Source organism: Octodon degus, unplaced genomic scaffold (genome assembly GCF_000260255.1).
Source record: "Octodon degus isolate 3935 unplaced genomic scaffold, OctDeg1.0 scaffold00084, whole genome shotgun sequence".
Classification (NCBI taxonomy): Eukaryota; Metazoa; Chordata; class Mammalia; order Rodentia; family Octodontidae; genus Octodon; species Octodon degus.
Genome location: NW_004524660.1, coordinates 2823639 through 2836473, shown reverse-complemented (window position 1 = coordinate 2836473; position 12835 = coordinate 2823639). Strand labels below are relative to the sequence as shown.

Sequence of the window (12835 nt, the reverse complement as noted above, 5' to 3'; positions counted from 1 at the left end):
CCCGGCTGCCTGCCCGCCTGGTGGACTCTGTTGGGGGCAGGGCAGGGCGGGTGTTGGGCCGGTAGGGCTGTGTGTAGATGTGCACGAATGTCCTGGATGACTAGCTCGTTTTATCTGTAGCACCACCAGTCCCTGTGGTGTCCCCCAACACGGAAGAATTCTTAGACCTTCTCGCCAGCTCGCAGAGCCGCCGTCTGGACGACCAGAGAGCCAGTGTCAGTAACTTGCCAGGGCTGCGCTGGACAAACAACAACAGGCAGTCAGTACTTGGCCACCTGAGGGCGAAGGACAGCAAAGAGCCAGATGAGGACTTCTTCGATGTCCTTGTCAGGTGTCAGGTACGTGCAGTTCTTGGGCTTTGTGTCAGGAAGCCCTGAGCACAGGACTTACAATCTTGCTGCTTTTAAAAGGATATTAAATTTTGATGGGGCCAGGGAGATGGCTCAGTGGAATAAGTGCTTCCCTGGCAAGCACAGGGGCCTGAGTTCAATGCCTGGTTCTGCAAAAAAAAAAAAAAAAAAAAAATTTTGATGGTAGATTTATAAATATATATATATGCACATATAAATAAATGCATTGCATGTATTTTTTTTTTTAATTTGTGTGTGTGTGTGTGTGGCCAGCTCAGCCCACCAGGGGGCGGGGCTGGCTGGCATGTGCTGGGGGATTGAACCGCCGTCCCTTTGCTTTGCCAAGCTTGTTCTAAGTAGGTGCTTTAGACCACTGAGCCATCTCACCCGCGCCTACATGTATGGTTTGACCAAAAAATGTTTAAAAAATTATTGCGGTAAGACACATTTATGAGATGTGATTTTTAAAATCTTGAGACAGGCTCTTACTCTATAGCCCAGGCTGGTCTTGAACTCATGGTAGCCCTCCTGCCACAGCCTCCCCAGTGGTAGGATCACAGGTATGCACCACCAGGCCTGGCATGAGATGTCATTTTTAAAAATATGGGATATAGGGGCTGGAGAGATGGCTCAGTGGTCTAAAGCACCTACTTGGAACAAGCTTGGCAAAGCACAGGGACGGTGGTTCAATCCCCCAGCACCACATGCCAGCCAGCCGCGCCCCCTGGTGGGCTGAGCTGGCCACACACACAATAAATGTTAAAATAAAAAAAAAATTAAAAAAAAAAAATATGGGATATAGCCTAGTGGCAAAGCACCTTCTTGGAAAGCACAAAGTCCTGAGTTTGATTTCCAGTACGGGGTGGCGTATATATCGTGAATGCCACTGCCACACTCCACCTGATGAAAGGGCAGGCTCCTAAAAACGTAAGGTGTGCCTTCACCCACTTTATTTACTGGATCCGGCATTATGCAACTTCTAGCTTTTCCTAAAGTCAAACATTTTGAATCAATTCAAGACACTGAAACAGCCAGGACAGCACAACTGAAGACTTGCTGAACTGCTTCAGAAAGTGGCAAGAATGACAGGATAAGTGTGTTTGAACCGAGGAAAAGTATTTTGAAAGGGATTAATAATTCTTAAAACTTCAAACACTCAGCGTTCTTTGATACCACGCGCTAGGCATAGAGGTAGTTATATACACACACAGGGAAGGCAAAGTCAGTCCATAACTGCTATGAAAAAATTAAGGGGGAAGGGGTGACAGGTAGTGGGCAATCGTGAGTGGTCTGCTTTAGATAGAGTGGTTGGAGAACCCCCTTCTGGGTTGCAGTTGAAACAGGTTGGAATGAAGCAAAGCAGCAGCCACGTCAGTATTTAGGGAACGAGTATTCCAGGCAGAAGCGGCATAGTGCAGCAGCTTCCAGGGTAACCGGGCCCGAGAGCACTTGGGCTCGCGAGGCCATGACCACAGCTTGGGTTCCAGCGTGTTAGGACGCCACGGTGCATTGTGCTAGACCGTGCTGGGTACCCGTTAGGTCGGGCGGCAGCTGTGCTGGTACAGAGACCAGCGAGGAGGCGCGGGTGGGCAGGTGGTGGCCGGAGTCCGGGTAGAAGGTGGGTACAGGACCCAGTCAGCAGCCGAAGGGGGGCGAGGGAGAGCGCACGGAGGGCTTCCGTCTTTGTGGTCTGAATAATAGGGCGGATGGATGTGGACAGAGACTAGAGAAAGTCTGGGGAGGAAAAGCAAGTGTAAAATGTATTAAATGAGATACTCAATTAGATATGAGATGGAGAGGTTGAGAAATTATAGACTAGCGCAACGCAAAAATAAGCTTATAAGGGAGCCATCGGCACATGGCGTCGAAGCTCTAGGAGGAGGCTACACCCAAAAGGCTGAAAGACTGGCAGTGTCTGTGTAGTGACTCTTGAGTCACCAAATGAAGTTCTGGGAACTCGGCCTATAATTGTTGCAGATGTACATAAGATACGTGGAGAAAGCTGAGCATCCACCCAGGCCTGTGTCCGGGCACTGTGGGAGGCAGCGGCAGGAGCGCGGCAAATTAGAGCCCAGCTTGGAAGCTTAACTTAATGAGAGCCTGTCTCAAGATTTCAGAAAAGGGCTGGAGAGATGGCTCAGTGGTCTAAAGCACCTACTTAGAACAAGCTTAGCAAAGCACAGGGACCGCGGTTCAATCCCCAGCACCACATGCCAGCCAGCCCCGCCCCGTGGTGGGCTGAGCTGGCCACACACACACACACAAATAAAAATAAAAATAAAGATTTCAAAAAAAAGGGCCAGCGAGAGAGCTCAGAGGACTAACATGCCTGCTTAGGCAAGCGCAGGGGCCACGGTTCAATCCCGGGCACCACATGCCACACCGGCCCTGCCCCCGGGCCACAGAATCCAGACATGGTGACATACGCCTGGAATCCCAGTGCTGGGAAGGCTGAAAGGAGGAGGATCACTGAGTCCGAGCTGTGTAGTGAGACCCTGCAACCACCAAACACATTAAAAAAAGATTTCAAAAAAGGCCTGAGGATGTACTTAGTATAAAGGCCTTGGGCTCAATCCAGTACTGCCAAGAAAAATAAGAAATTTTATCAGGTGTGTGGTGACACAAACCTGTAATGCCAGTACTTGGGAGGCTGATGCAGAAGGATCGTAAATTTGAAACCAGCCATGACTGAGATCTGTCTCGAAAAAAAATAAAGCCATGGTTTTATGTTGAGCTGTGGGGGACTCAGGTCAACAATTTCTGACATTGCCAGTGAAGCAGAAGCCCCAATACTATTATGGACTACTGGACTTTTAGAATATTTTGCTGAGTTTACACACCTATAATATTCAAATGACGGAACAAGGGGATACAGATGAATGTCCATTTTGTATCTGTGTATTCAAAATGGTTAGGATAGTTACATTCTCTTAATGAATAGAGGGATTTGTTCTAATAGAGTTTGTAAATAGGTTATCATGTCTGCATCCTGTACAGCAAATAACCACTAGGAAGAATGTATGCAGTGTGTTAATTATTGAAACTGTCCTACCAATTTGGTTTGAAACTGTCTCATTGCTATTTATCAATAAAATTATGAAAGAAAAAAAAAAAAAGGAGCTGGTCATGGTGGTGCACGCCTGTAATCCCAGCACTTGGGAGGCTGAGTGAGCTCAAGGGCAGCCTGAACCACATAAGAAGACTGTCTCACAAAGACAAAAAAATATAAATAAAATTAAAAAGAAACTGGAAAAAGAAAAAAATTTTAAAAATAGACCCAGGCATGTAATTCAGTGGTGGGGTTCTATCCCCCAGTATTGCAGAAATAAGGAACTTGTGCATCAGAAGATGTTAACAGAATAGGCAACCCGCAGAAAATACTTGGAAATGGCCCGCCAGAGGATATCTAGAATATATGGAGAACTCATAAAACTGAACAACAACAGTCAGACTCAGCAGGGGCAAAGTCCCTCAACAGACGCTTCTCCAGAGCATGAGGGTCGGGCGTGACTGTGAGAACAAGAGGAGGAGGGGAGAGAAGGGCTGAGAAGAGGCAGGAGCAGCCCAAGACTGAAGGGCCCAATCGCTGGGCTGCGTGGAGCCACCGCAGTGAAGAACTCTGCCAGGAGGGCTGCAGGGCCAGCGGGCGTGGGGCAGGCAGGTGCTTCCTTGGCACAGTGCCTGGCAGCGTCGTGGGTACCAGCTGTCAGCTGTCGCTCTTGAGCTGTCGTATTAAGAACTGCAGACTTTAACCAGTAACTTTTCTGACGTACTATTACGGAAATCATAAGATTAGAACTTGAAAGAATCAGTCTGGGCTGTTTTCCTTAGCAGATTTACCTCCCTGTAGAGGGGCAAAGAGGAAACACTTGTGGCTTAAACCTGTGGTTTCTGCACTGCAGCTCTGCCCCGCAGCAGGACAGCGGCCAGCTGGCTGGTGGTGAGCAGGAACCGAGGAGGGCGCTTTCAGCAGCAGGGGCGCACCCCTGCAGTCCCACCCCCAGGGCTGGGGCAGGGGGCTCACCTGGAGTTTGAGCAAAATGAGTTCAAGGCCAGAGGCACAGCAAAACCCTCAGACCAAAAAAAAGTAGGTAGGGTCACAGTTGCTGTCTCCTGTGGCCTGAAGGTAGCACGACCGAGACTTCACGTAGAAGACAGTTTCTAGAGATTTGACAAAGTACATGGCTGGTGCCTGTTAGACTAAGATTGTAATTCTTGACCTGTCTTTTAGTGAGACACGGAGACTCCAGATTATTTCTTGTGACCAATTATGACTGGAGTAGTATGTGTGATACACTAAGCCCAGAGCCTGGCCATGGTTCTGGAGATACATTCTCATTTTCTACAACATTGTAAAGAGAAAGTTCTGTTGTTTCAGGTCTAAACATTAAATTTCTAAAAACACAGAAATGTAGAAAACACTTTCTACTTACCAGTGACATACACCTTGGTGTTTTCCTTCCCTAACGCCATTTGTATTTTAACCTGGCTCTTCCATTCCAGGGGTCCAGATTAGATGACCAAAGATGTGCTCCTCCGCCTGCTGCCACGAAGGGTCCAACAGTACCAGACGAAGACTTTTTTAGCCTAATACTGCGGTCTCAGGCCAAAAGAATGGATGAACAGAGAGTTCTTTTACAAAGAGATCCAAACAGAGACACTGACTTTGGGCTAAAGGACCTTTTGCAAAGTAATGCTTTGTTGGAATTTAAAAATTCAGGAAAATAATCACCAAACCACTAGGTACTATGGCTATTTTAAAACTTCATTACCTTTCAGAGTACTGCAGGGAAATTTGATCTTTTCCTAGAAAGGACGTATACAGCTTGAAATGACATCCGAACGAGGAAAGTGTGTGAGCTGCCGCAGGCGTAGCAGGGAGGCGCCTGCGTGCTCTCGCTTGCTGCAGCGGTGGGCGTGCGAGGTGCAGCTGTCCCGCAGCGACTGCCTGGGACTGTGTTCTTTTGCAACTGTACAGTGTTTGTAAGAGCAGGAATTTAAATGGATCCTAGACTAGAATTTAAGCCTCTTGCTGAGGTAATTTTTAAAACTTTCCAATGACAATGGCATTTTTAATACCTAATCTTGGATTTAGTGGGAAATAACACTTAAGTAAAAATATTGTACTTGACCAATGTAAAAAATACAGTCTTACTAAAAAAAAAAAAAAAAAAAAAGATTCTTTTTCCTCTAAGAAAATCTGTTTTCAGTGTATTTTTAGCCAGGGCCAGTAGAAAAGAAACTATTAAGAAATAAACTTCTTTTAGCATGTTCAGGCTATTTGTGTTTTCTTACATAATACAAACTTTTATAGGACCTAATACTAAAAAAGAAAACCTGTGGTTTGGGCCACAAAAATAAGGCATGGCAGGTAATGACTAGGACATCAGTTTGGCCGCATCCGAAGGTAGCCGACAGAGGTCCCTACCCGGGGACAGGCGGCGTGCGTGCAGGCGGGCAGCCTGGAGGCTCCACGCGGGGACCACCCCCACCCCCATTTGCTCAGCTCTGCTTGGGCGACTGCAGAGCTCAGGTGCGCCTGCTTCTCTCGCAGGTAATTCAGATGGTTCTGGTGGGCAAAAGTGAGGCCCACTCCTGTCAGTGGTTTTTTAAAAGTTACACATCCACAGCCTGGAGATATATTAAGGACTCAGCAAAAAAACAATAAAATAATTGCTTTAAGAGCACATAAGCTGGCGGGCGGCTTTAGTCAGGGGGAGGTCCGAGTTCAGGCCAGCACACACCCGCCCCGGGGGCCCAACCACATGCATTTTCCCAGCAGCACAGATCATGCTTTATGTTATACATAAGGTAGAACGTCATACCCGTGTGGTGGTACACACCTAGACCCCACCCGAAGGCTGAGGCAGGAGGATCACTGCGCCATCGAGGGCAGCCGGGGCCACACGGCGAGTGCAAGGCAAGCCCAGAGCACACGGCAACACCCTGTCTCAAGAGAGAAGACAGACTGTGTGTGTGTGTGTGTGTGCGCACGCGCTTTATGGGGCTTTTGTAAGAAAACTAAGCAAAGGCAGCACAGCCACAATAATGTGAAGGTTTATTCTGTGTGTACAGCGGTTCTTACCTCTTGTAAACATTCAACATTGTCTATTCCATTTTAAAAGTGTTTTTAACAACTGTTTGTCCCCATTCTGATTTTCTTAAAAGCACTTTAACTACAAGCCTTAAGTTAGCGGCAAGTGAGGGCCAGATAAATAGCTCAGGGGAATAAGTGCTTCCCCGGCAAGCACAAGGGCCTGAGTTCAATCCCCGGTTCTGCCAGAAACTTAAAGAAAAGGCGGCAAGTATGGCCAGGCAGTGGACAAGTGTCATCGCTCCTCTCGAGCAGACGGCCCTCACGCGTTGGCCTGTTCAGCCAGGTCCTCCCTGCACTGTACTCATGCAGCGGGAGCATGACGCCTCCCTAGCCGCTAAGGTGGCTTCCCTCCCCAAACGGGCATCTGTAACAAAAGGATACACACATGACGTTTTCAGTGTTTGTAAAAATGATTCACTTGGGGACTGAAAGTGGTCAGGAGTGCAAGAAGCGTGACCTCTCCCCTCTCAGCGACAGTGTCACCTGAGGCATGCGCTTCTCCTGAGGAGGGGACAGGCCCCCTGGCAGCGCGAGTCCAGGCTCTGAGGCCTGGGCAGACGTCCGCACGTCTCCACACCGCAGGCCGCATTTCATTCACCCACTTGTTAGCCGCCTGCTGTGTGGTATAAAAAATCTTTTTGTATTTCTTAGATGAAAACGATTAGCTTTCAGATGTAATACTAAACAGATTTACAGTACCGAACTAGAAAATGTTAGCAACAGGTAAAACTGCGTCGCCTCTAAGACTCCTGGAGGAGGCCAGGGGATGGCTTAGTGGAATAAGCCCTTCCCTGGCAAGTGCAAGGGTCTGAGTTCAAACCCTGGTTCCACCAAAAAAAAAAAAAAAACTTGTGGGGCCCAGTAGGGATATTCTGCATTTCACGTTAAAAATATCAAAAAGCAACTACTTTGAAATTTTCTTTTGAGAAATACCTCCTTGAAAATTTAAGATTTAATTCTTGATAAATGCCATTTCTAGAAGTCACTTAAGGGTAAATATAACTTCAGTGTGAATACGGTTAAAACAGAGGACACCTGAACATGTGTGAAGCCTGCAAGCTAGAGACATACACAAAATTCATAAAGTGCTTTTTAAAAAAGGTTTAAAATGATTTTTTTGAGACAAGATCTCACTACATAGCCCATGCTGGCATCAAACTAACAGCAGTCCTCCTGCCTCAGCCTCCAAGGACACTTGTTAAACTCAGGGAAACGAGCCAGGTGTGGCAGTGCACACCGCCAATCCCACTGCTCGGGAGGCAGATGATGCGCTGTGGCCAGGGTGGGCAGCACACACGGCAAGCCCCCGGCCTGCGGGCCGAGCCCACAGAGCAAGACCCTGTCTCAAAACTGCAAAACCAAGAAAACTGACTTTAACTGCTGACTCAAAATTTCTGACTGACTTACAGTAATGAAAATACCCTATTCTGCTTTCCTACAATGTTCTTTTCTAGGTACTGCTCTGTAAACTTACATCATATAGCCAAGACGACACGCTCTGTCCTTAGCAAGCTACAGTAATGCCCAACAGTGTCAACCGCTAGGACTCTGCGCAGAAAGGAAGTTTACCAAGCCTGTCGGGTTCACGGGTGGGGAAAGAACAGCCGCTCGCTCCCCCTCCAAGGGTGCCGACCTCGCACCACGCGCGGCTCGACCTACTCTACACCCCCGGGGTCATCTTCAGCCTGCAGCCTGGAAGGCGAGGCAGCAGGGCCAGCCGCAGCCGCGATCCGTGCGGGCTAGCCAAGGAGACTGCGGGGTCCGGCCTGCACCCGGCGCCCTGGCCAGGACGATCCTGGGGGCCAAAGTGGGCGCCACGGGACTCGACCAGGGACACACCTGGCTGCCTGCAAATGAAGGTTCTTCTTCAGCGTCCCCTAAGTCAATCACCTTAATTATCTAATGAGTATTGCCAGAATATTCGTTTTAAAAAGTAAATTCCATGAGACCCTGTTCCAAAATTAATACTTCAAAACTTTAAGATCTTAAAAAGATGAAATAGCTTACATACATGTGTACATATGTACGGACATACGTACATATGTACATACATACATGTGTTCATTAATTCTGATTGTCAGTAAACTGGCACCTTTGTCGCAAACACCAGAATGTAGGTGGGGAAGAGCGAACAGTCACTGAGAATATACTTCACGAGCTGCGGCCCTGGCATCGCCCTAGCCGCACGGGCTGCTGACCGGATCCCTTCCACATGCTGGGCCGCCATCAGCTTCGCTCTTCAGCGGGGCCTCTTCCACGCCGGGGGGCCTTGCAGGGGCTCCCGAGACCACTGCGACAGGGGCTGGCTTGGAAGGCTGCACGCTTTCGCCTGCGACCCCACCAGTGTCCCCGGGCTTTGTATCCGGAACAGGCGATCTACGCTGTAAGGACAGAGGTACGGCCTTACTACTTACACCGCACAGCAGAGGCCGAGCAGCCACACAGACCTGGCCGGTCCTACTGCGCAAGCTGCGGACCCTGCCACGTCCCGGCTCAGGGCTGCACTGCAAGCACAGAGGCCTCACAGAACTGTGCACGGAGGGGCGCAGACATCCCGGGGGGCGCAGCGACCCAGCTAGGGGTGTCAGGAGGACTGGTCCCCAGTGCCCGATATGCAGGAAAGCATTCTAGGCCGAAGACAGCAAGCACAGTCCTAAACTTAAGAACAGCCCGACCCTGTGCCTGACTGAGGGCAGCAGGAGTGACTGGAAGGTGGCAGACGTGGGGCAGGGAAGGCTGCCCTGTAAATGAGACTGAAAGTTACTGGAGTGGTTCTGAGGTCAGTGGCAGGAGCCATTACTGTAAAGCTGGCGGGAGCAGCCACAAGGGTTCTAGATATATACAGATAGGTTGACTTTTTGAAGAAAGTCCACGGCAAGATTTTATAAATCTCATTTTACTTCTGAGGAAACTGAACTAACTTCTGACCAAGAGGAGGAAGGGACAGCAACTAAGTATCCCACCAGTGATACAATTAACAGTGACGGGAAGAAAGGCAATCAAAAGCTCTGTGAGGGCTGGCGAGACAGCTCAGCGGACTAAGCACAGCACAGGCAAGAGCGGGAACCAGCGCTCAATCCCCAGCACCACATGCCTCGCCGGCCCCACCCCGGGCGCGCTGAGCGTGGTGGCGCACACGTCTGTAATCCCGTCACGAGTTCAAGCTCTGTAGTGAGACCCTGTATTTTAGGCCTAGCACACAGGGACAGCAAAATAAAGCAGTCACTGACTTACACTGGGTGCCACCTTGGGGTGCTCTTGTGCCTCTGTGTCTGGTAAGTCACACGCCCGGAGCACCTCGGAGCTCCTATGGCTGCTAGGAAATCTGCAGGCAGGGTCTTTCTCCCTCACATCATCTCTTCTACACTCACGCATGTTGTCACCAGGGCCTTGCTCTATGGAGCCACGATGGCCCCTGTAACAGAAGCCTGCATCCCCTGCTCCGCCACAGTCACCGAGTGCCTTGGGCCACGTCCGCTCACCCGGCTCCAGGGCCTGCGGGGGTCCCCTCTCAGGACCCCCTATATGTCTCATCACACTGACTGATTTTCCAGCACCGTAACAGAAACTCTGTAAGGAAGAGAAACACATCCTGTGAGGACATGAGAGCTGACATAATGGAATGACGAGGTACTATATTCAGTATGACAACATTATCTAATATCTATAGACACAACTACATTAATTTCACTTTTTTTCAAGAGACCTTTAATACAGGCTAGAGTAGCCAGTAAAACTGAATAAAGCACTCAGTATTAAGTACACATTTCAGTCCATTAGACACATTCTGACTGAATTTACACCATCAGCGCAGAATGAGGCCTAGAAGTTTAAATACAAAGTGCTACTTGATAACTACCTGTATGCTTCTATATTCAATCCAAAGAAACTAAATGCAATTGCATGTCACTATGTAAATATTTTCCAGTAGGTTTATTTACAAATATGAATTTGGCTTAAACTACATATAAAGTTCACCAGCTTTTGACTCACATCGTAGGATAAACTAGGCAGCAGTTCTCAAAGTGTGGCCCAGGGAGCCCCGAGGGGAACTGCCGAGAGGCTTTCACGAAATCTCTGAGGCGCAGACATTTTCTATTGTAACCCTGCATTGTCCTCCGCTGTCCTCTCCTGAGTGTGCAGTGGAGAGGTTCGGGGCGAGGGTGAGACCCCCCTTCTGACCGCCCACAGCGTGTGGGTTTATGTGAACTTGTAATTTCCAACTGTTTTAATTCCTACTAATATGGTAAATATCAATAAATACAGCCCCACAAACAGGAGCTCTTCGTGGTCTATTTTTAAGAACGCATACTTGGGAGGCCGAGGCAAGGGAAGTACTTAAGTCTATGAGTTCAAGGCCAGCTTGAGTAACACTCTGTCTCTTTAATTAAAGAAAAAAAAAAAAAGACATGCAAAAGTCCTAGGAACAAAAAGTAGAAAATCTCTCAGCTAGAGTCTACTATTGAAGACAGAAGCAACTTCGGTCAGAATAGAACTCTCTAGAAAGCAAATGAAACAGGAAGTTACACAGCTTTTGCTCATAAGTTTAGGGACCAAATTACTGCTACGGAACTAGTATCACCTAATAAAACCTTACCTCATAGCCACCAAATTCTGTAACCACAATCCAGAAGACAAAACCAAAGAAAAAGACACTTTCAGGGTGAACAGAACAGTGAACTTCACCCTGACAGGAGAACTTCCCACAGCAAATCTGAGTTCTTCTTGGCCTGTAACAAGCTCTTTTTGGAGTACTGACTCAAAAGTCAACAACAAAAACGCTGGGCAGAGAGTGAGCAGCCCCCATGGCGAATGCAACTCGAGGCCCCCGGGCAGTGTCTCAGCGTGCCCTCCCCCCAGCCCTGCCCCCAGTCCTCGTCCTCCCTCCCGGCCCTCCCTGAGTCTGCTCCAGCCCAGGCTCTTTCCTCTTCCGTGAGCCACGATGAGAAATCCACTGGCCTGTGGAGCGCTACGCTTCTGGTAGTGTCACCAGGTTTATTTTTATTTTTGTAAGTATTTAGTACAGATTCTACAGGGTCTCACTACACAGAGTGGACTCAGTGGTCCTCCTGTTTTGAGCCTCCCAAGCACTGGGATTACGGGCACGTGCCACCCGTCCAGTCTCACTGCCATCTCAGCAAGCCCCAGGGGCAGGGCCAGCATGGTATGCGGTGCCGGGGATCAAACCTCGGTCCTTGCGCCTGCCTACGCAGACCCTTTGGTCTGCTGAGCTATCTGGCTGGCCCCAGGCACCAATTTTAAAATTACCTGCTTCTTCCCTGTAAGAATCTTTTTGGTTTACATCTTGTACTGAGTACTTTGAAGATAACAAACAGTTCAGTAACAATTGCTATTTTCTTCCTATGTGGTCATGAAAATTTTTCATATAATAAGAAAAAACATTTAAGAAGCTAAGCCACCGCTGTGACACCTACACGTGAGAAGCACTTCCCTGATCACAGGAGTACGCATGGAAGTATGAATATTTACTGCTTAAAAGTCACCTCAGTTGGAAGCATGATTTACTGTGATGCACAACAGCAAAGCAGCCCAAGCCTCTGCGAATCGCCCTTCTGTGTGCAAATCCTGCGGCCAGCGGCCCCCGCACTAACCAGGACAGCCAGGGCCAGGATCACCAGCACCGGAATCTGAAGCAGCACCGGGATCTCCTTCATGAGCGCCTTAATGAATTCACCAGTCCCTTTTCCAACGTGCTTTAACGGCTCCGTTACAAAGTTGGTGAATGTAACTGCCAGTGCCTAGAAAAGATAAAAGCAGGCTCATTTTTTTCCTCAAAGGACTGAGATAAGAAGAAGCCCAAAGTTACTGTGTTCAGGCTGAAATTACGAAAATAACTGTGTGATGGAATTTTTTTTCTATGACAAGGATTAAAAAAACTCTTAAGACACTTTACAAATGCAAAGGATTTTTAATATACTGTATATAAGTAACTTACAAAACACATTCTGTACCTTAGTGGGCGGAATCAACCAAATAGGGTTGACTAATAAGAGCTCATAGTACTTTTGGCATGGGTCATCCTTGTAGGTCCATGAACTTCTGAGCCATTCTATTCAGAGAAATAAAGCATCGAATCAAGTTTCATAAGATGCACTTCATTCCCAAGTAGCATAAATTGGGTTTGGTCGTTCCTGTCTATTCACCAATTTTTTATTTATTTATTTATTTTTTTCAAAATTTTCTTGATAAACAGATAGCAATGAGACAGTTTCAAATCAAATCGGAAGGACAGTTTCAACAAATAATACACTGCATATATTCTTCTTAGTGGTTAACTGCTGAACAAGATGCGGACTTGAGATCCTATTTACAAACACCATTAGAACAAATCATTCTATTCATTAAGAGAATGCAACTATATATCTAT

General features: G+C 47.9%; 2 protein-coding genes across 6 annotated transcripts in view; one reads left to right on the top strand and one right to left on the bottom strand.

The window, feature by feature from the left end:
* The window catches only part of Gpsm2 (G protein signaling modulator 2), a 34291-nt gene extending 28669 nt beyond the window's left edge, over positions 1-5622 (top strand). For both annotated transcript variants that reach the window (XM_004636945.3, XM_023721738.1), the window contains exons 13-14: positions 121-338; positions 4854-5622. In XM_004636945.3, the coding sequence (XP_004637002.2) occupies positions 121-338; positions 4854-5078 (443 nt within the window). In that variant the 3' untranslated portion in view covers positions 5079-5622. The remainder of the gene's footprint in view (positions 1-120; positions 339-4853) is intronic.
* A 2554-nt stretch (positions 5623-8176) lies between these two features.
* Clcc1 (chloride channel CLIC like 1) overlaps positions 8177-12835 on the bottom strand; it is a 25938-nt gene continuing 21279 nt past the window's right edge. For all 4 annotated transcript variants that reach the window (XM_023721726.1, XM_004636992.2, XM_023721724.1 and 1 more), the window contains exons 8-11: positions 12420-12517; positions 12060-12206; positions 9682-10017; positions 8177-8828 (exon numbers count right to left, since the gene is read on the bottom strand). In XM_023721726.1, coding sequence (XP_023577494.1) covers positions 8625-8828; positions 9682-10017; positions 12060-12206; positions 12420-12517 — 785 coding nt within the window. In that variant the 3' untranslated portion in view covers positions 8177-8624. The remainder of the gene's footprint in view (positions 8829-9681; positions 10018-12059; positions 12207-12419; positions 12518-12835) is intronic.